Genomic DNA, 24,077 nt, shown 5'->3' with positions numbered 1-24,077 from the left:
GCCCACTGCTAAACTACATTCTTCCACCGAACAACCTGTCTGCAGCGGGAATCTTCACCTCATGCCGCCAACTTAGTTTTAAAGACACCTCCACGAGTGGCCATTACAACCAGCCCCTCCCGCTGGTTATGCCCTGGAGAGAAACAACCTCAAAGATCCCACCACCCCTATATGTGCTTAGTGATAGTGAGACAATATACCCTTAAAACAACTCAACTAATCAATATATATATATACTGTTCAAAAAAATAAAGGGAACACTTAAACAACACAATGTAACTCCAAGTCAATCACACTTCTGTGAAATCAAACTGTCCACTTAGGAAGCAACACTGATTGACAATAAACCCCCAATAAAGGAGTGGTTCGGCAGGTGGTGACCACAGACCACTTCTCAGTTCCTATGCTTCCTGGCTGATGTTTTGGTCACTTTTGAATGCTGGCGGTGCTTTCACTCTAGTGGTAGCATGAGACGGAGTCTACAACCCACACAAGTGGCTCAGGTAGTGCAGCTCATCCAGGATGGCACATCAATGCGAGCTGTGGCAAGAAGGTTTGCTGTGTCTGTCAGCGTAGTGTCCAGAGCATGGAGGCACTACCAGGAGACAGGCCAGTACATCAGGAGACGTGGAGGAGGCCGTAGGAGGGCAACAACCCAGCAGCAGGACCGCTACCTCCGCCTTTGTGCAAGGAGGAGCAGGAGGAGCACTGCCAGAGCCCTGCGAAATGACCTCCAGCAGGCCACAAATGTGCATGTGTCTGCTCAAACGGTCAGAAACAGACTCCATGAGGGTGGTATGAGGGCCCGACGTCCACAGGTGGGGTTGTGCTTACAGCCCAACACCGTGCAGGACGTTTGGCATTTGCCAGAGAACACCAAGATTGGCAAATTCGCCACTGGCGCCCTGTGCTCTTCACAGATGAAAGCAGGTTCACACTGAGCACATGTGACAGACGTGACAGAGTCTGGAGACGCAGTGGAGAACGTTCTGCTGCCTGCAACATCCTCCAGCATGACCGGTTTGGCGGTGGGTCAGTCATGGTGTGGGGTGGCATTTCTTTGGGGGGCCGCACAGCCCTCCATGTGCTCACCAGAGGTAGCCTGACTGCCATTAGGTACCGAGATGAGATCCTCAGACCCCTTGTGAGACCATATGCTGGTGCGGTTGGCCCTGGGTTCCTCCTAATGCAAGACAATGCTAGACCTCATGTGGCTGGAGTGTGTCAGCAGTTCCTGCAAGAGGAAGGCATTCATGCTATGGACTGGCCCGCCCGTTCCCCAGACCTGAATCCAATTGAGCACATCTGGGACATCATGTCTCGCTCCATCCACCAACGCCACGTTGCACCACAGACTGTCCAAGAGTTGGCGGATGCTTTAGTCCAGGTCTGGGAGGAGATCCCTCAGGAGACCATCCGCCACCTCATCAGGAGCATGCCCAGGCGTTGTAGGGAGGTCATACAGGCACGTGGAGGCCACACACACTACTGAGCCTCATTTTGATTTGTTTTAAGGACATTACATCAAAGTTGGATCAGCCTGTAGTGTGGTTTTCCACTTTCATTTTAAGTGTGACTCCAAATCCAGACCTCCATGGGTTGATAAATTGGATTTCCATTGATTATTTTTGTGTGATTTTGTTGTCAGCACATTCAAATATGTAAAGAAAAAAGAATTTAACCTCTCTAGGGTAGGTGGCACCAAATCGTCCCACCTACGTAACAGCCAGTGGAATCCTGTGGCGCATTATTCAAATAACATAGAAATGCTATTACTTCAATTTCTCAAACATATGACTATTTTACACCATTTTAAAGACAAGACTCTTGTTAATCTAACCACACTGTCCGATTTCAAAAAGGCTTTACAACGAAAGCAAAACATTAGATTATGTCAGCAGAGTACCGAGCCAGAAATAATCAGACACCCATTTTTCAAGCTAGCATATAATGTCACAAAAACCCAGAAGACAGCTAAATGCAGCACTAACCTTTGATGATCTTCATCAGATGACACACCTAGGACATTATGTTATACAATACATGCATGTTTTGTTCAATCAAGTTCATATTTATATCAAAAAACAGCTTTTTACATTAGCATGTGACGTTCAGAACTAGCATACCCCCCGCAAACTTCCGGGGAATTTACTAACAATTTACTAAATTACTCACGATAAACGTTCACAAAAAGCATAACAATTATTTTAAGAATTATAGATACAGAACTCCTCTATGCACTCGATATGTCCGATTTTAAATAGCTTTTTGGTGAAAGCACATTTTGCAATATTCTAAGTACATAGCCCAGCCATCACGGGCTAGCTATTTAGACACCCGGCAAGTTTAGCCTTCACCAAAATCAGATTTACTATTATAAAAGTTTGATTACCTTTTGTTGTCTTCGTCAGAATGCACTCCCAGGACTGCTACTTCAATAACAAATGTTGGTTTGGTCCAAAATAATCCATTGTTATATCCGAATAGCGGCGTTTTGTTCGTGCGTCCCAGACACTATCCGAAATGGTAAATCAGGGTCGCGCGCATGGCGCAACTCGTGACAAAAAAAGTCTAAATATTCCATTACCGTACTTCGAAGCATGTCAACCGCTGTTTAAAATCAATTTTTATGCAATTTATCTCGTAAAAAAGCGATCATATTCCGACCGGGAATCTCCTTTTCGGCAAACAGAGGAAAAATCACAAAGACGGGGGCAGCCAGGGCACGCGCCTAAGCCCATAGTCCCTTGATCGGCCACTTGAGAAAGGCGATAATGTGTTTCAGCCTGGGGCATGGATGACGACATTCAGGTTTTTCCCGGGCTCTGAGCGCCCATGGAAGACGTAGGAAGTGTCACGTTAGAGCAGAGATCCTTTGTAAAAGATAGAGATGGCAAAGAAGTTCAAGAAATGGTCAGACAGGCCACTTCCTGTAAAGGAATCTCTCAGGTTTTGACCTGCCATTTGAGTTCTGTTATACTCACAGACACCATTCAAACAGTTTTAGAAACTTTGGAGTGTTTTCTATCCAAAGCCAATAATTATATGCATATTCTAGTTACTGCGCAGGAGTAGTAACCAGATGAAATCGGGTATGTTTTTCATCCAGCCGTGAAAATACTGCCCCCTAGCCATAACAGGTTAATCTAACCACACTGTCCGATTTCACCTTTGATGATCTTCATCAGATGACACACCTAGGACATTATGTTATACAATACATGCATGTTTTGTTCAATCAAGTTCATATTTATATCAAAAACCAGCTTTTTACATTAGCATGTGACGTTCAGAACTAGCATACCCCCCCGCAAACCTCCGGTGAATTTACTAAATTACTCACGATAAACGTTCACAAAAAACATAATTATTTTAAGAATTATAGATACAGAACTCCTTTGTGCAATCGAGGTGTTCGATTTTAAAATAGCTTTTCGGTGAATGCACATTTTGCAATATTCTGAGTACATAGCCCAGCCATCACGGCTAGCTATTTAGACACCCACCAAGTTTAGCCCTGACCAAACTCCGATTTACTATTACAAAAGTTTGATTACCTTTGGTGTTCTTCATCAGAATGCACTCCCAGGACTGCTACTTCAATAACAAATGTTTGTTTGGTCCAAAATAATCCATTGTTATATCCAAATAGCGGCGTTTTGTTCGTGCGTTCAAGACACTATCCGAAGTGTAAATAAGGGTCACGAGCATGGCGCAATTCGTGACAAAAAATGTCTAAATATTCCATTACCGTACTTCGAAGCATGTCAACCGCTGTTTAAAATCCATTTTTATGCAATTTTTCTCGTAAAAAAGCGATAATATTCCGACCGTGAAACTGCGTTTAGGTAAACAGACAAAAGAAAACAAAGCATGAGGTCGACTCGGGCACGCGCCTGAGTCTCACAGTACTGTAACCAGCCACTACCCAAACGCGCTACTTTTTTTCAACCAGAGCCTGCAAAGCCACGATTCAGCTTTTTGCCGCCTTCTGAGAGCCCATGGGAGCCGTAGGAAGTGTCACGTAACAGCAGAGATCCTCTGTAATGGATAGAGATAATCAAGAAGGGCAAGAAATTATCAGACAGGCCACTTCCTGCATGGAATCTTCTCAGGTTTTGGCCTGCCATGTGAGTTCTGTTATACTCACAGACACCATTCAAACAGTTTTAGAAACTTTAGGGTGTTTTCTATCCAAAGCCAATAATTATATGCATATTCTAGTTACTGGGCAGGAGTAGTAACCAGATTAAATCGGGTACGTTTTTTATCCAGCCGTGTCAATACTGCCCCCTAGCCCTAACAGGTTAAATTCTACAATCACCTAAAAGGAACCGATTCACAAACCTTCCTTAACAAAGCCATCACCTACAGAGAGATGAACCTGGAGAAGAGTCCCCTAAGCAAGCTGGTCCTGGGGCTCTGTTCACAAACACAAACACACCCCACAGAGCCCAGGACAGCAACACAATTAGACCCAACCAAATCATGAGAAAACAAAAAGATAATTACTTGACACATTGGAAAGAATTTACAAAATAACAGAGCAAACTAGAATGCTATTTGACCCTAAACAGAGAGTACACAGTGGCAAAATACCTGACCACTGTGACTTACCCAACCTTAAGGAAAGCTTTGACTATGTACAGACTCAGTGAGCATAGCCTTGTTATTGAGAAAGGCCGCCGTAGGCAGACCTGGCTCTCAAGAGAAGACAGGCTATGTGCACACTGCCCACAAAATGAGGTGGAAACTGAGCTGCACATCCTAACCTCCTGCCCAATGAATGACCATATTAGAGACACATATTTCCCTCAGATTACACAGATCCACAAAGAATTTGAAAACAAACCCGATTTTGATAAACTCCCACAGTGTGCCATCACAGCAGCAAGATTTGCGACCTATATTTATGTTTATTTATTTCCCCTTTTATACTTTAACTATTTGCACATAGTTAAAACACTGTATATAGACATAATATGACATTTAAAATGTCTTTATTCTTTTGTATCTTCTGTGAGTGTAATGCTTACTTTTCATTTTTATTGTTTATTTCACTTTCGTATATTATCTACTTCACTTGCTTTGGCAATGTGAACATATGTTTCCCATGCCAATAAAGCCAATTGAATTGAATTGACAGAGAGAGGAATGGAGAGAGAGACAGAGAGAGGAATGGAGAGAGAGACGGAGAGAGGAATGGAGACAGAGACGGAGAGACAGAGAGAGGAATGGAGAGAGAGAGACAGAGAGACAGAGGTGAATTGAGGGAGAGACAGAGAGAGGAATGGAGAGAGAGACAGAGAGACAGAGAGAGCGAGGTGAATGGAGAAATAAAGGGAATGTTAGGACAGCCCAAAATCCTTTGTGTGTTAATGAATGAATTAATGCAATTCAGATTTTATTTGTGAAATAAAACTTCTAAAACTGTCTTGCTCCCCCCTCCCATCCCCCCTCCCTCCTCCATCCCCTTATCCTCCTCTTCTCTCCTCCCTCCCTCCTCCTCCCTCCTCCTTCCTTCCTTCCTCCCCCCTCCTCCTCCTTCCCTCCCTCCCCACCCTCACCCCCCCTCCTCCCTCCTTCATCCCCCTCCACCCTCCCATTCTCCTCCCTCCTCCTCCCTCCTTCCCTCCTCCTCCCTCTCTCTCCAGGGTGTTCACAGTGACAGCAGTGGCCCAGCTGTGTGTGTTGGGTACTATGTGGATATTTGGAGTGTTCCAGTTCCAAGAGGAGGGGACAGTGGTCATGACATATCTCTTCACTATCCTCAACTCTCTACAGGGAGCACTACTGTTCATCATGCACTGCCTACTGAACAAAACGGTATGGTATGGTGTGTGTGTGTGTGTGTGTGTGTGTGTGTGTGTGTGTGTGTGTGTGTGTGTGTGTGTGTGTGTGTGTAACACTGTGCTCTGCTGACCCCATCAGGTGAGAGAGGACTATGGCAAGCTCCTGTCCTGTATCTGCACACTACAGAAGAAGAGATACTCGGAGTTCAGCACTACCAACCCTTCCTCCAGCCAATCCCAGGTACACACACAGAGACAGAGAGACAGAGAGACAGAGAGACAGAGAGAATGTTAACCTCTGTTCTTGTACCATTGTGTGTCCTAGGGGTCAAGGGGTGCCCAAAACACAGGGGAGTTGCAGATATGATGACATCACCAAACCCCCACAATGCACCTCTTTACTCCCACTCCCTTTTCAGGCCTGGTCAGTCGAAAATGTGCCCTACTAGCCCGGCGGGTTAGTAAAAATGTGCCCTATCTAGAACCTAAAATGGTTCTTCGGCTGTCCCTGTAGGAGAACCCTTTGAATAACGCTTTTTTGTTTCCAGGTAGAAACCTTTTTTGTTCTAGGTAGAACCTTTTTGGATTCCATCTAGATACCTTTCCTGGAACCAAAAAGGTGCTTTTATGTGGAGAGCCCCTTTTTCTAAGCGTGTACGGAATCCTTAAATTCCACCCCTGATTAAACACTTAATATCAAACTTGATGTTAACCACTGTCTTATCAAGCATTAGGTTATCCAATCAGAAGTTATATCCTCTTTATGTCATCCAATAGGATAAGAGGGAGTAGGAAGTGACAATGATGCAATGATGTCACAGTAGTTTCATTTTCACAGACATAACATTTACATTTCAGTCATTAAGCAGAGCATCTTACAGACAGAAAAGGAATGTTTATGTCATCCAATCAGAAGATATATGATCTTCCTGTCATCCAATAGGAATCCATATGATCTTATGTCATTTTACAGTTAAGAACAAATTCTTATTTTCAATGACAGCCTAGGAACAGTGGGTTAACTGCCTTGTTCAGGAGCAGAACAACAGATTTGTACCTTGTCAGCTCAGGGACTTGAACTTGCAACCTTTCGGTTACTAGTCCAACGCTCTAACCACTAGGCTACACTGCCACACCAATTTTTTTTACACCACATCGTCAAATAGACAGATGAAACCACAATCATAAACATAAGCTTTCTTCCTTTACATTAATGTGATAGATTTATAGTAATATTTATTACCAAGAGCACAAGATAGGATGCATTTCTACTCAAATAAATCCAGAGGGATTTAGAAAAACCTAAGATATGTGAAGAAATGTGTTAGTTGTGACCTAATGGACTGTTATACTGTAAATGTGTATAATTTCTGCAGTCACTAATACTTCTTATTAACTTTCATGAATAGGCCTTTTTAAATTATTATACATATTTATTAATACTTATAACAATTATTTCAAATGTTGTTTGAATGTTAATGGAAGGCTTGTAATGCTTACACATTCTTATAAAATGTTTATAAAGGCTTACAAATATATATATTTGAATAGTCCATAAATGGTTTGTTAAAATGCTTATTTGTTATAGTTATTATGAAGTGTTACCATAGCAACCTCTATCAGGGCCTTCATGCACCCCAACAATCTGAAGGGACACAGAGTATGAGAGGATGGCTGATGGGTGGTCCAGAAGGGGGCTAGTTGAATCATTTTGAATTTTTCAAACACCTGAAAAAGCTTTTTCCTGTGGCATTAACAATAAGTAATTATGCTTAATTCTATGTAAAAAAAAATACATATATTTTCTGCATATCTAAGTTTACCTCTTGAGCTGTCTGTACCCTCCTGACTGGTGATTATTTTTTAAAGAAACTAAAATGCTTCTCTACATTCAGTACATTTAGTTATTGCTTGCTTTTCAAAGTCTACCAACCTTGCCAGCAGGCAGACCAGCTAAGATAGTTAACAAACTGGTTATGCCCCTGTGTCCCTGATGCCTCTCACCTCTGACCTCTATGAGATAATATGAGAGTCTTTGAGTAGAACATGGCTTCATCAATCACACTGCTTTTGTCCAAAAACAGCGTTTATCAACAGGTTTTTTCAGAAATCCCAGTTGAAAGATTCCCAGAATCAGGAGGAAATAAGCAGGAAATCTGGAATTCTCCAAACGGGATTTTGGGGAAAACCTGGAAATTTGTTTGAAAGGTTAAAGAAAATGTGATACCCTACAGGCGTTTTCCTGGACACAGGAAGGTTTGTTTACTTCTGACCAACAGAACCCGGGTCCAGCGACTGTGAACCCAACACCTTAGTTGTTACGCCAAGAGAACCCAACCTCCTGACGAGGTCGCTAGGTGTTGGGTGAAGGTCGTTACAATAGATAATATTATAATATCATGAATAAATTGGTAGAGGTCCATAGGCACAGATCTAGGATCAGAATACAGTAATGTACTGTATAGTTCTGCCATGGTAGAAGTCCTTAGGCACTGATCGAGGACCAGAATACAGTAATGTACTGTATAGTTCTGCCATGGTAGAGGTTGTCCTTAGCCACAGATCTAAGGTACATCAAATTATTTACTTTTTAACTTTTAAATCAGTGATTTATAGCCATCGATTCTTGAAGAATATGACTTATAACCCCTTTAAGGTTCCACCCTAAACGAGATACTCAGCTGTCTTCAACAAATTGTCAAAACAATGTCTGCATTCAATATATTTTTTTTATTCTATTCTTTTGCACTTTTACTTCGACAATCGGTTTGGTTTAGTTTATAAAAAATAAAAATAAAATATTAAATGAAAAATAATTCAAAGCAATTGTGTATTTTTAGGATGTATGATTTTTATGTCCTTCTATGAGCAGAGTTCTGAATGTAAGCATGTATTGTTGTACTTGACTGTGGGGGGTCTGTATGGCTGGGTGGGTCTGTGTGGGTGGGGGTCTGTATGGCTGGGTGGGTCTGTGTGGGTGGGGGTCTGTATGGCTGGGTGGGGTCTGTGTGGGTGGGGGTCTGTATGGCTGGGTGGGGGTCTGTATGGCTGGGTGGGGTCTGTGTGGGTGTGTTGGTGGGTGGGTGTGTTTTTAGGTATATCTGTAATTTTAGCCACAATTAAATCGTTGTTACAAAGAACCTACTGTAGATGTCTTACCACACACACATGCAAACACACACACACATTTGTTTTACTATCCTTGTGGGGACCAAACAACTGATCCCCATTCAAAATAATAACCCTAAACATAACCCCTAATTCAAATTCTAACCCTGATTGTAAATCTAACCCCTAAGCCCAAAAAAGCCTTTTCCTTGTGGAGTCTGTAGAAATGTCCCCACTCGTCAGAATGTTCCTTGTTTTACTATACTGTAAGGACTACTGAGGGTATCTTACAAAGCTGGTTTGAGAAGTTAGCGAGGTAACTTCGGTCAACTCTGAGTTCAACTCAGGATAACCAGTCATACGAAAGTGGCTCACCTTTAAGCCAGGTAAATGTCTATGGCAACGAATCCTTCAGAACTAACCTGTTTCGAGGCAGGCTAACTCATGGCTAACTACACTTACCCTGAATGAAATTAATGAGCCTTGAGTTGATGACCAAGGAAATCAGATTCCCTCCCTCTTGCGTTATAATCCCCTTCAAGACAGCTAATTAAATATTACATCTTTTTTTATTCAAATGTTTAAAAATAATTGTACAATTTTAAAATACCTACTGTATCACATTATTTAGTAATAACATAATGCATTTTCAACTTACGTACTGTAAACATTTGTATGACTTAATACAATTATGTTCTCGATAGGAGTGGGGGAAAAGTTGCTTCTGCATTGAGAAGTACATGAAACCACACCAAAGACAGCATTAACAATAAGTAATAAAATAAAGACAGTGTTCCTACAAGCCTCTCTCCCTCCCCCTACCTCTCCTCCACCCTCTATCTCTCTCCCTCCCCCTACCTCTCCTCCACCCTCTAGCTCTCTCCCTCCCCCTAACTCTCCTCCACCCTCTATCTCTCTCTCCTTCCCCTACCTCTCCTCCACCCTCTATCTCTCTCCCTCCCCTTACCTCTCCTCCACCCTCTATCTCTCTCCCTCTCCTTCCCACTACCTGTCCTCCACCCTCTATCTCTCTCCTTCCCCTTATCTCTCCTCCACCCTCTATCTCTCTCCCCCTACCTCTCCTCCACCCACTATCTCTCTCCCCCTACCTCTCCACCACCCTCTATCTCTCTCCCCCTACCTCTCCTCCACCCTCTCTCTCTCTCCCTCCCCCTACCTCTCCTCCACCCTCTCTCTCCCTCCCTCCCCCTACCTCTCCTCCACCCTCTCTCTCTCTCCTTCCCCCTACCTCTCCTCCACCCTCTCTCTCTCTCCCTCCCCCTACCTCTCCTCCACCCTCTCTCTCTCTCCCTCCCCCTACCTCTCCTCCACCCTCTCTCTCTCTCCCTCCCCCTACCTCTCCTCCACCCTCTCTCTCTCTCCTTCCCCCTACCTCTCCTCCACCCTCTCTCTCTCCCTCCCCTACCTCTCCTCCACCCTCTCTCTCTCTCCCTCCCCCTACCTCTCCTCCACCCTCTCTCTCCCTCCCTCCCCCTACCTCTCCTCCACCCTCTCTCTCTCTCGTTCCCCCTACCTCTCCTCCACCCTCTCTCTCTCTCCCTCCCCCTACCTCTCCTCCACCCTCTCTCTCTCTCCCTCCCCTACCTCTCCTCCACCCTCTCTCTCTCTCCTTCCCCCTACCTCTCCTCCACCCTCTCTCTCTCTCCCTCCCCTACCTCTCCTCCACCCTCTCTCTCTCTCCTTCCCCCTACCTCTCATCCACCCTCTCTCTCTCTCCCTCCCCTACCTCTCCTCCACCCTCTCTCTCTCTCCCTCACTCTACCTCTCCTCCACCCTCTCTCTCTCTCCCTCCCCCTACCTCTCCTCCACCCTCTCTCTCTCTCCCTCCCCTACCTCTCCTCCACCATCTCTCTCTCTCCCTCCCCCTACCTCTCCTCCACCCTCTCTCTCTCTCCCTCCCCCTACCTCTCCTGCACCCTCTCTCTCTCTCCCTCCCCCTACCTCTCCTCCACCCTCTCTCTCCCTCCCTCCCACTACCTCTCCTCCACCCTCTCTCTCTCTCCCTTCCCCTACCTCTCCTCCACCCTCTCTCTCTCTCCCTCCCCCTACCTCTCCTCCACCCTCTCTCTAACTCTCCTCCACCCTCTCTCTCTCTCCCTCCCCCTACCTCTCCTCCACCCTCTATCTCTCTCCTTCCCCCTACCTCTCCTCCACCCTCTCTCTCCCTCCCTCCGCCTACCTCTCACTCTCTCCCTCCCCCTACCTCTCCTCCACCCTCTCTCTCTCTCTGCCTCTCCTCCACCCTCTCTCTCTCTCCCTCCACCTGCCTCTCCTCCACCCTCTCTCTCTCTCCCTCCCCTAACTTTCCTCCACCCTCTCTCTCTCTCTCTCCTCCCCCTCCACCCTCTTTCTCTCTCCCTCCCCTACCTCTCCTCCACCCTCTTTCTCTCTCCCTCCCCCACCTCTCCTCCACCCTCTATCTAACTCTCCTCCACCCTCTCTCTAACTCTCCTCCACCCTCTCTCTCTCTCCCTCCCCCTACCTCTCCTCCACCCTCTATCTCTCTCCTTCCCCCTACCTCTCCTCCACCCTCTATCTCTCTCCTTCCCCCTACCTCTCCTCCACCCTCTATCTCTCTCCTTCCCCCTACCTCTCCTCCACCCTCTATCTCTCTCCCCCTACCTCTCCTCCACCCTCTATCTCTCTCCCCCTACCTCTCCTCCACCCTCTATCTCTCTCCCCCTACCTCTCCTCCACCCTCTCTCTCTCTCCCTCCCCCTACCTCTCGTCCACCCTCTCTCTCCCTCCCTCACCCTACCTCTCCTCCACCCTCTCTCTCTCCTTCCCCCTACCTCTCCTCCACCCTCTCTCTCTCCCTCCCCAACCTCTCCTCCACCTTCTCTCTCTCTCCCTCCCCCTACCTCTCCTCCACCCTCTCTCTCTCTCCCTCCCCTACCTCTCCTCCACCCTCTCTCTTTCTCCTTCCCCCTACCTCTCCTCCACCCTCTCTCTCTCCCTCCCCCTACCTCTCCTCCACCCTCTCTCTCTCTCTCCCCTAACTCTCCTCCACCCTCTCTCTCTCTCCCTCCCCTACCTCTCCTCCACCCTCTCTCTCTCTCCCTCCCCTACCTCTCCTCCACCCTCTCGCTCTCTCCCTCCCCCTACCTCTCCTCCACCCTCTCTCTTCCTCCCTCCCCTACCTCTCCTCCACCCCTCTCTCTCTCCTTCCCCCTACCTCTCCTCCACCCTCTCTCTCCCTCCCTCCCCGTACCTCTCCCTCTCTCCCTCCCCCTACCTCTCCTCCACCCTCTCTCTCTCTTTCTGCCTCTCCTCCACCCTCTCTCTCTCTCCCTCCCCCTGCCTCTCCTCCACCCTCTCTCTCTCTCCCTCCCCTACCTCTCCTCCACCTTCTCTCTCTCTCTCCCTCCCCCTACCTCTCCTCCACCCTCTCTCTCTCTCCCTCCCCCTACCTCTCCTCCACCCTCTCTCTCCCTCCCTCCCCCTACCTCTCCCTCTCCCTCCCCTAACCTCTACTCCACCCTCTATCTCCCTCCCTCCCCGTACCTCTCCCTCCCCCTACCTCTCCTCCACCCTCTATCTCTCTCCCTCCCCCTACCTCTCCTCCACCCTCTCTCTCTCTTTCTGCCTCTCCTCCACCCTCTCTCTCTCTCCCTCCCCTGCCTCTCCTCCACCCTCTCTCTCTCTCCCTCCCCTACCTCGCCTCCACCCTCTCTCTCCCTCCCCCTCCACCCTCTTTCTCTCTCCCTCCCCACCTCTCCTCCACCCCTCTCTCTCTCCCTCCCCATACCTCTCCTCCACCCTCTTTCTCTCTCCCTCCCCCTACCTCTCCTCCACCTTCTCTCTCTCTCTCCCTCCCCCTACCTCTCCTCCACCCACTCTCTCACTCTTCTCTCTCTCTCCTTCCCCCTACCTCTCCTCCACCCTCTCTCACTCTCTTCTCTCTCCCCCTACCTCTCCTCCACCCTCTCTCTCTCTCCCTCCCCCTACCTCTCCTCCACCCTCTCTCTCTCTCCCTCCCCTACCGCTCCTCCACCCTCTCTCTCTCTCCCTCCCCCTACCTCTCCTCCACCCTCTCTCTCTCTCCCTCCCCTACCTCTCCTCCACCCTCTCTCTCTCTCTCTCCCTCCCCTACCTCTCCTCCACCCTCTCTCTCTCTCCCTCCCCCTACCTCTCCTCCACCCTCTCTCTCTCTCGCTCCCCCTACCTCTCATCCACCCTCTCTCTCCCTCCCTCCCCCTACCTCTCCCTCTCTCCCTCCCCCTACCTCTCCTCCACCCTCTATCTCTCTCCCTCCCCCTACCTCACCTCCACCCTCTCTCTCTCTCTCTACCTCTCCTCCACCCTCTCTCTCTCTCCCTCCCCCTACCTCTCCTCCACCCTCTCTCTCTCTCCCTCCCCCTACCTCTCCTCCACCCTCTATCTCTCTCCCTCCCCCTACCTCTCCTCCACCCTCTCTCTCTCTCTCTCCCTCCCCCTCCACCCTCTTTCTCTCTCCCTCCCCCTACCTCTCCTCCACCCCTCTCTCTCTCCCTCCCCATACCTCTCCTCCACCCTCTTTCTCTCTCCCTCCCCCTACCTCTCCTCCACCCTCTCTCTCTCTTTCCCTCCCCCTACCTCTCCTCCACCCACTCTCTCTCTCTTCTCTCTCTCCCTCCCCCTACCTCTCCTCCACCCTCTCTCTCTCTTCTCTCTCTCTCGCTCCCCCTACCTCTCCTCCACCCTCTCTCACTCTCTTCTCTCTCCCCCTACCTCTCCTCCACCCTCTCTCTCTCTCTTCTCTCTCTCCCTTCCCCTACCTCGCCTCCACCCTCTCTCTCTCTTCTCTCTCTCTCGCTCCCCCTACCTCTTCTCCTCTCTCTCTCTCTCTGATACTCTCCCTCCTCTCCTCTCTCTCTCCCTCCCCCTACCACCCTCTTTCTCTCTCTCCCTACCACTCCTCCACCCTCTCTCTCCCTCTCTCTCTCTCCCTCCCCTACCTCTTCTCCTCTCTCTCTCTCTCTGACTCTCTCTCTCTTGTCCCCCTCTCTCTCCCTCCCCACCTCTCCTCCACACTCTCTCTCTCTGTGTCTGATGCTCTCTCTCTTCCCCACTCTCTCTCCCTCCCCCACCCTCTCTCACTGTCCGGCTCTCTCTCTCCTTCTCTCTCCATAACCCGTCATTGTAAATATAACCGTGGGAAATACGAGTGCTGAAGGTGCTGTAGCACCACCTGGTGGTGAGATGTTAAAACAGTAACAATTTGTGTTCCAATAAAAATGCGTTATTGATGTAAATGATCATGAGATTTGGTTAGGGGGAAGAACAAAACATGGGATATTTATATATAGGGCCCATTCTGAATGCCACAAAGAGGGACTTAGGAAAATGACAGTTGGCTCAGAACAGGGCAGCACGGCCGGCCCTTAAAAGTCCACGGAGAACAAACATTAATGATTTGCATGTCAATCTCTCATGGCTCAAAGTGGAAGAGAGATCGACATCATCACTACTTGTTTTTGTGAGAAGTGTTGACATGCTGAATGCACTGAGCTGTCTGTTTTAACTACTAGCAAACAGCTCAGACACCCATGCATACCCCATAAGACATGCCACCAGAGGTCTCTTCAAAGTCTCCAAGTCCAGAACAGACTGTGGGAGGCGCACAGTACTACTTAGAGCCATGACTACATGGAACTCTATGGATGGAGCAGAACTAGTGGCTCTGTTCCAGCCATTATTAGGAGCCGTCCTCCCCTCAGCAGCCTCCACTGGTAGGTGTACTAGCAATCCACGCAGGGCTGGATGCAGCCCAGAGAGTGGTGCGTTCTACCTACTGGTATTGGATCAAGGTGGGCACATTTCTCCACGATGGATCACATAGCCATCCATTTGTATTCAGTTTTAATAAGCAGAATCTTAGCAATACACCACCCCTCTCGTTATTACACACACACACACACACACACACACACACATTGTAATTATGCAGTACAAAGAAATGTGCACTCTGTTCACAACAGTATATTCTTAGGCAGCACTTGAGGTTCAAGTTTGTGAGTTTCAAATTTGGAGAAGCTTACAATTTATCCTACCATTTCTACCCATCTACGTGCCAGTTGTGTTTTTCATATGCGCATTTTCGTGGAACAGTTTCCCTTTCAATAATAATGTTTTAATTTCTCAAAATCACCGTCACGTGATTAATAATAATACAAATCGTAATTAAAATTATAATTGTAAAACAATCATTAACATGAGAGCAGCAGACCGTCCCGTATGGAGACGTTGATTCACCAGGAGCCATTGGCCAACCTGGTATCAGAGCATTTCGTATTATTCTGTACGTAACTCTGCAAACACTCCCATTTAGTATTATATGTTAAGTTTCTTATTGTACATATTAATTTGTGGATGTCCATCATCCATTTCGAATGATTTGTTACGAACTACAATTCGTATTATATGCTAGGAATTTGCAAAAAGTATAAAACCGTTAAGTATTTACAAAATGTACTATATGTTACGAATTTGCAGAGCATACGATATGTTACGAATTCTAGCTATGTGGCTAGGTGGCTAATGTTAGCGAGCTGGCTAGAGGAGGGATTAGCTAAAAGGGTTAACCTCTATGGGCTAGGTGGGATGCTTGCGTCCCACCTACTCAACAGCCAGTGTAATCCCATGGCGCGATATTCAAATACCTTAGAAATGCTATTACTTAAATTTCTCAAACATATGACTATTTTACACCATTTTAAAGACAAGACTCTCGTTAATCTAACCACACTGACCGATTTCAAAAAGGCTTTACAACGAAAGCAAAACATTAGATTATGTCAGCAGAGTACCCAGCCAGAAATAATCAGACACCCACTTTTCAAGCTAGCATATAATGTCACAAAAACCAAAACCACAGCTAAATGCAGCACTAACCTTTGATGATCTTCATCAGATGACACTCCTCGGACATTATGTTATACAATACATGCATGTTTTGTTCAATCAAGTTCATATTTATATCAAAAAACAGCTTTTTACATTAGCATGTGACTAGCATGTGACTAGCATTCCCACCGAACACTTCCGGTGAATTTACAAAATTACTCACGATAAACGTTCACAAAAAACATAACAATTATAGATACAGAACTCCTTTATGCAATCGCTATGTCCGATTTTAAAATAGCTTTTCGGTGAAAGCACATTTTGCAATATTCTGAGTAGATAGCTCGCCATCACGGAGAGAGAGCGCTCTTATCGTGGCCGCAGACACACACAGAGAATACGCTATCTGCGATGGATACGTGGCACCCTGAAAAGCGGTTGAACACAGCACGTATCCGGTCAAACTATTATACAGGTGAGCGCCACTATTCATTAACATTATGGGTAGACCTATAGTAGCGTAAAATTCATGATATTAATAATAAACATTTACATGTGGATATTGTCTTTTTAACAAGGACATTTATAGACCATTTGGAGCAGACCTAAATATACCATTTGGAGCAACTTTGATGGAGGTGGGGGCCACAAAATATCAGTGGAGAGAACATTTTATCGTTCTAGAGTTCATTTAATGCAATTCTATACATTTTGCCATTGGGTGTACAGAAAATGATGCGGTTTTAAAGCAAGTTTGCTGCAATTCTACACATTTTACCAGGTGGGCAGAGAGAAGATTTAGCAATTCTATAACTCATTTCCTGAAATTCTACACATTTTGGGGTGAAGAGAAATGTTTGCAGTTTATTATATCTGAGTGAGACTAACAAAATCAATGGGGCCCCAGCAGTTAATACAACCATTATAACACGTTTAGATAGCTGGCCGCAAAACTAACGAAGCAATCTAAAAAATGTTGGCCTACATGCCATGGGCTAATACTGTAACAGGAGAAACACTGCTGATGCACAGCCACATTTAGAAAAGTCACCTGTGTATCTTACTATTGTAATTCACAACAGTGAGTTGAGACCCCGACGAGCCTTAACCACACCGAGAGTGTTTACCCTAAATGTTACACAGCATCATCTGGATTTGTATGGCACCAAAGTTTAACATTCACCGTCTGCTACCAATTTCTGTCAAGCCGTCTACACATACAGTTTGACCCATACGTTCTATAAATCCAACGTACGCACCACACCGAACACACTGCAACTGCCTCTGCAATGAAATGCTGCAAGGAAACACAGCGTTCCATAGGAAATGAATGTACTTCTGGTGTACCAAAACGCAATGAGGTTGTCGGGGTGATCGAAGCGTAAGTTCCAAACAAAAGAAAAGAACGTTGCCTGTCCCTGATTCAGAGCTACTGTGGGGGTTGATATTGTTATAATCTGGGTGACCGGTGTACCATATGGATAGTTACTGAATATGATGGAAATAGTTCAATTGACTTTCTGGTGGTTTTTAATCCTCTGTGATGGTTAATGTGTGATTAGTGGTAGGCTACTCCCATGACTGAGACAACTGTCTACAGGAAATGTGTCATAAACAGTTCATTCATTCATAGACAGTTAGTTATTGTGTATAGACAGTTCATTCATTCATTCATAGACAGTTACTGTATAGTTAGTTATTGTGTATAGACAGTTCATTCATTCATTCATTCATAGACAGTTACTGTATAGTTAGTTATTGTGTATAGACAATTAATTCATAGACAGTTATTGACTATTTTATTTAACTAGGCAAGTCAGTTAAGAATAAATTCTTATTTACAATGACGGCCTACTGGGGAACAGTGGGTTAACTGCCTTGTTCAGGGACAGAACAACAGATTTGTTTTACCTTGTCAGCTCGGGGATTAGATCCAGGAACCTTTCGGTTACTAGTCCAACGCTCTAACCACTAGACTACCTGCCGCCCCAAAATTGACTATAGACAGTTATTGTGTATAGACAGTTATTGTGTAAAGACAGTTATTGTCTATACACAGCTTTTGTGTATAGACAGTTATTGTGTAAAGACAGTTATTGTGTATAGACAGTTATTGTGTGTAGACAGTTATTGTCTATAGACAGTTATTGTCTATAGACAGTTATTGTGTATAGACAGTTATTGTGTATAGACCGTTATTGTGTATAGACAGTTATTGTCTATAGACAGTTATTGTCTATAGACAGTTATTGTGTAAAGACAGTTATTGTGTATAGACAGTTAGTGCATCGACAGTTATTGTGTAAAGACAGTTATTGTCTATAGACAGTTATTGTGTATAGATCGTTATTGTGTATAGACCGTTATTGTGTATAGACAGTTATTGTCTATAGACAGTTATTGTCTATAGACAGTTATTGTCTATAGACAGTTATTGTGTATAGACAGTTGTGTTTTGACAGTTATTGGGTATAGACAGTTAGTGTATCGACAGTTATTGTCTATACACAGTTATTGTGTATAGACAGTTATTGTGTAAAGACAGTTATTGTGTATAGACAGTTAGTGCATCGACAGTTATTGTGTAAAGACAGTTATTGTGTATAGAGAGTTATTGTGTGTAGACAGTTATTGTCTATAGACCGTTATTGTGTATAGACAGTTCTTGTGTATAGACAGTTATTGTGTTTTGACAGTTATTGGGTATAGACAGTTAGTGTATCGACAGTTATTGTCTATAAACAGTTATTGTGTATAGACAGTTATTGTGTAGATAGTTATTGTCTATAGACAGTTATTGTGTATAGACAGTTATTGTCTATAAACAGTTATTGTGTATAGACAGTTATTGTCTATAAACAGTTATTGTGTATAGACAGTTATTGTCTATAGACAGTTATTGTGTAGACCGTTATTGTCTATAGACAGTTGTTGTGTATAGACAGTTATTGTCTATAACAGATTACCGACCATTTTGAATCCCACCGCACCTTCTCCGCTATGCAATCTGGTTTCAGAGCTAGTCATGGGTGCACCTCAGCCACGCTCAAGGTCCTAAACGATATCTTAACCGCCATCGATAAGAAACAATACTGTGCAGCCATATTCATTGACCTGGCCAAGGCTTTCGACTCTGTCAATCACCCCCAAAGCCAATTCCTCCTTCAGCCGCCTCTCCTTCCAGTTCTCTGCTGCCAATGACTGGAACGAACTACAAAAATCTCTAAAACTGGAAACACTTATATCCCTCACTAGCTTTAAGCACCAGCTGTCAGAGCAGCTCACAGATTACTGCACCTGTACATAGCCCATCTATAATTTAGCCCAAACAACTACCTCTTCCCCTACTGTATTTATTTATTTTGCTCCTTTGCACCCCATTATTTCTATTTCTACTTTGCACTTTCTTCCACTGCAAATCTACCATTCCAGTGTTTTACTTGCTATATTGTATTTACTTCGCCACCATGGCCTTTTTTGCCTTTACCTCCCTTATCTCACTTCATTTGCTCACTTTCTATATAGACTTATTTTTCTACTATATTATTGACTGTATGTTTGTTTTACTCCATGTGTAACTCTGTGTTGTTGTATGTGTCAAACTGCTTGCTTTATCTTGGCCAGGTCGCAATTGTAAATGAGAACTTGTTCTCAACTTGCCTACCTGGTTAAATAAAGGTGAAATAAAAAAATAAAAAAATAAACAATTTCTATAGACAGTTGTTGTCTATAGACAGTTATTGTGTGTAGACAGTTATTGTCTATAGACAGTTATTGTGTGTAGACAGTTATTGTGTGTAGACAGTTATTGTGTGTAGACAGTTATTGTGTATAGACAGTTATTGTGTATAGAGTTATTGTGTATAGACAGTTATTGTGTATAGACAGTTATTGTGTATAGACAGTTGTTGTGTATAGACAGTTATTGTGTATACACAGTTATTGTCTATAGAGAGTTATTGTGTATAGACAGTTATTGTGTATAGACAGTTGTTGTGTATAGACAGTTATTGTGTAGACAGTTGTCTATAGACAGTTATTGTGTATAGACAGTTATTGTGTGTAGACAGTTATTGTGTATAGACAGTTATTGTGTATAGACAGTTATTGTGTATAGACAGTTATTGTGTAGGCCCGTATATACCACAGTATTGTAATAGTTCACATTATAGTATTCATTGGCAGTCAGTTAAATGACTCTGCGTTTAGACAAGGCAGAATATATCCTGTTAAGTTCCAAACACAAAGTGAAAACAGTCTTCCAACTTCTGGGTCAGGTGTAGTGAAGTAGTGGTGAAGGAGATGTGAACTGGACCAGGACATGACTAGGGTAACATGATAGGTGGGACCAATCCCAAACAGACTCCTAGACTCTACGCACCTGTGGAGATCTGAGAGGATTTGATTGTAATAAGTAATATGGTGAAACATCCACGTAGCAAGGTGGAGGGCAAGATGGTGCTATTACCAGATTGTTTACAGTCAAATCCTCTTAGATCTTTACAAGGGAGTAGGGCTTAGGAGTCGATTTGGCACTGGGCCGTGAACTCATGGCTCTGAAGGTTATTCTCTCCATGATAAAGTTCCTGGCAAAGAGTAGCGAAGTTCCTGGATACGGGCCCTGGCAACAGGGTAAATGATACGTGGGATGCTTAGGACGACCCAACTCTGACGTCAACCCATTGAAATTAAAATTTAAGGTAAAGGTTAGGTTAAGTTTAGGGAATGGTTAGGGGTAAAGATCAGGGTTTGGGTTTAGGGTCAAGGAGGTTGTCGCAAGTATCCCATTTAGCATATACCGTGGCAACATCTCTGATCCAGCCACCACTCTGGTACAGGGGAATGTCATGGAGTACTAAACCAAATAAAATCACAACTTTAACGTCTCACAGAATGGACAAACAGGATATAAATGACATTTTGACGTGTGTGTCTGTAGTACTTGGGGGGGGGTAACCATGGCATGTTGGAGATATAAAGCAAATCAGAAACATCATGGATGTTACATGAAATGGACCCAGCTTTTAGGGGAGACTGAACATAACCCTGAAAAATCATACTGACAACGGAAAGACAGAAACCAACTGTAGACCTTAAAAAACGTTGCTGGAAGTTATCTTTACAGAGAAAGTTTGAAGATGAACCAATGTAAGTTGTTGACTAACTGTGTCTGTACATGTTCAGGTTGACTTCCCCACGGAATCTCCGGGATGGATATCACTATGTTGACTAACTGTTTGACAATGTTCACGATGACTTCCCCTCGGAATCTCCGGGATGGATATAACTATGTTGACTAACTGGGATGGATATCACTATGTTGACTAACTGGGATGGATATCACTATGTTGACTAACTGGGATGGATATCACTATGTTGACTAACTGAGATGGATATCACTATGTTGACTAACTGGGATGGATATCACTATGTTGACTAACTGTGATTTTTTATCCTCAATCCATTTTAATGTGTTTTTTATCATCACTACATTTTAATGTGTGTTTTGTTATAGTCTATCTTCATAGGCAATTATATATGCATTTTACGTGTGTCATATACAATTCATTCATTCAGTCATAGATAGTTATTGTGTGTAGTTATAGTGCAATACTTTTGACCAGGACCCATAATGACTTTCCTTATATACAGTGAGGGGAAAAAGTATTTGATCCCCTGCTGATTTTGTACGTTTGCCCACTGACAAAGAAATGATCAGTCTATAATTTTAATGGTAGGTTTATTTGAACAGTGAGAAACAGAATAACAAAAAAATCCTGAAAAACGCATGTCAAAAATGTTATAAAATGATTAGCATTTTAATGAGGGAAATAAGTATTTGACCCCTCTGCAAAACATGACTTAGTACTTGGTGGCAAAGCCCTTGTTGGCAATCACAGAGGTCAGACGTTTCTTGTAGTTGGCCACCAGGTTTACACACATCTCAGGAGGGATTTTGTCCCACTCCTCTTTTCAGATCTTCTCCAAGTCACTAAGGTTTCGAGGCTGACGTTTGGCAACTCGAACATTCAGCTCCCTCCACAGATTTTCTATGGGATTAAGGTCTGGAGACTGGCTAGGCCAGTCCAGGACCTTAATGTGCTTCTTCTTGACCCACTCCTTTGTTGCCTTGGCCGTGTGTTTTGGGAAGGAGGTTCTCTGGCTGAAGGAAGGAGGTTCTCACCCAAGATTTGACGGTACATGGCCCCGTCCATTGTCCCTTTGATGCGGTGAAGTTGCCCTGTCCCCTTAGCAGAAAAACACCCCCAAAGCATAATGTTTCCACCTCCATGTTTGACGGTGGGGATGGTGTTCTTGGGGTCATAGGCAGCGTTGCTCCTCCTCCAAACACAGCAAGTTGAGTTGATGCCAAAGAGCTCCATTTTGGTCTCATCTGACCACAACACTTCTGTTTCTCACTAAATAAACCTACCATTAAAATTATAGACTGATCATTTCTTTGTCAGTGGGCAAATGTACAAAATCAGCAGGGGATCAAATACTTTTTTCCCCTCACTGTAGTGCACTACTTTTGACCAGGACCCATAATGAAATTCCCTATATAGTGCACTACTTTGACCAGGACCCATAATGATATTCCCTATATAGTGCACTACTTTTGACCAGGGTAATAGAATGAAAGTGTATTACCTAGTAATTATCTTGTTGTTCTTCTTCTCCTCCACTTACCTCCTTTTTCCTCCATCTCTCCCCTCTCTGTTCCTCCATCCCCCTCTTTCCCCTCCCCTTCATCTCCCCTCCCCTCACCTTCATCTCCCCTCCCCTTCCTCCCCTCTTCTACGTCTATCCCCTCCCCCCTCACATTCCTCCCCTCTTCTACATCTCCCCTCACCTTTCTCCCCTCTTCTACGTCTCTCCCCTCATCTTCCTCCCCTCTTCTACATCTCCCCTCTCCCTCCTCCCCTCTTCTACATCTCTCCTCTTCTTCTACATCTCTCCTCTTCTTCCTCCTCTCTTCTACGTCTGCTTCTTCCCTCTCTCTCCTATCCCTCTCCCCCTCTCCACTCCCCTGTCTCACACCCTCCCCCTCTCCATTTCACCCCCCCTCTCCTCCCCTGCTGTCCTCGTCTCATCCCCTCTCTCCTCTCCCTCTCCACTCCGTCCCCTCCCCCCTCTCTGCTCCCCTCCTCTCTCCCCTCTCCACCAGAAATAATGCTACTTGGCTACTTCTGTCTGCGTCTCTGAGATCCATAGGGGTTGTCCTCAGCTCTGTACCCTGGTCATGGAGCCTGGAGGCTGGGTTAGGATTGTACCTCACTGTGGGAGGATGGAGGTTCCCCTATGTGGCTCTACGCATCGCCAAGAGAGACCTAATGTTAGAACGGAGGAATGGATGGTCTGGTTTGATTGGAGGTGGGTGTGGAAGCAGCTCTCATCAACTTCAACCTGCGCCGTGATTCGCTGCTTCACTGTGTGGGTGTGCCCAGAGCGAATGGGGTGGTGTTTGTGGTGGAGCTAGCAGAAGGTAAGAAGGGAGGAGAGGGTGAGGAAGGAGAGGAGAAGCAATCTAATTGTTCAATTTTGAGAGCAGCTTCTGTCCGTCGAGTCTACTTTGGATACTATTGACCAATGTCCTTCTCTTCCTCCTCCAGCTCGCCCTCCCTCTCTCAATCCTCGCTCCCTCCCTCCCTCAACCATGTGTGTATTACAGCATTTTTTCCACTATAATAACCTCAACAATGTGTGTATTACAACATTACCTCCACTATAATACACTCAACCATGTGTGTATTACTACATTACCTCCACTATAATATACTCAACCATGTGTGTATTACTACATTACCTCCACTATAATATACTCAACCATGTGTATATTACAGCATTACCTCCACTATAATACACTAAACAATGTGTGTATTACAACATTACCTCCACTATAATACACTCAACCATGTGTTTATTACTACATTACCTCCACTATAATATACTCAACCATGTGTGTATTACAACATTACCTCCACTATAATACACTCAACCATGTGTATATTACTACATTACCTCCACTATAATATACTCAACCATGTGTGTATTACTACATTGCCTCCCCTATAATATACTCAACCATGTGTATATTACAATATTACCTCCACTATAATACACTCAACCATGTGTATATTACTACATTACCTCCACTATAATATACTCAACCATGTGTGTATTACTACATTACCTCCACTATAATACACTCAACCATGTGTATATTACTACATTACCTCCACTATAATATACTCAACCATGTGTGTATTACTACATTGCCTCCCCTATAATATACTCAACCATGTGTATATTACAATATTACCTCCACTA

At 44.8% G+C, this 24,077-nt stretch overlaps 1 protein-coding gene across 3 annotated transcripts in view; it reads left to right on the top strand.

Annotated features, from left to right (window-relative positions):
* Window positions 1-8,720, top strand: part of LOC106592889 (adhesion G protein-coupled receptor E5) — a 70,906-nt gene extending 62,186 nt beyond the window's left edge. For 2 of the 3 annotated variants that reach the window (XM_045709944.1, XM_045709954.1), the window contains exons 14-15: window positions 5,655-5,826; window positions 5,932-8,720. In XM_045709944.1, the coding sequence (XP_045565900.1) occupies window positions 5,655-5,826; window positions 5,932-6,087 (328 nt within the window). In that variant the 3' untranslated portion in view covers window positions 6,088-8,720. The remainder of the gene's footprint in view (window positions 1-5,654; window positions 5,827-5,931) is intronic. The other variant, XM_045709947.1, reaches the window with a different exon arrangement.
* Window positions 8,721-24,077: the final 15,357 nt, after the last annotated feature.

Source organism: Salmo salar, chromosome ssa02, assembly GCF_905237065.1.
Source record: "Salmo salar chromosome ssa02, Ssal_v3.1, whole genome shotgun sequence".
NCBI lineage: Eukaryota > Metazoa > Chordata > Actinopteri > Salmoniformes > Salmonidae > Salmo > Salmo salar.
Note: the sequence above shows the minus strand (reverse complement) of the source record. Positions and strands in the feature narration are given on the sequence as shown.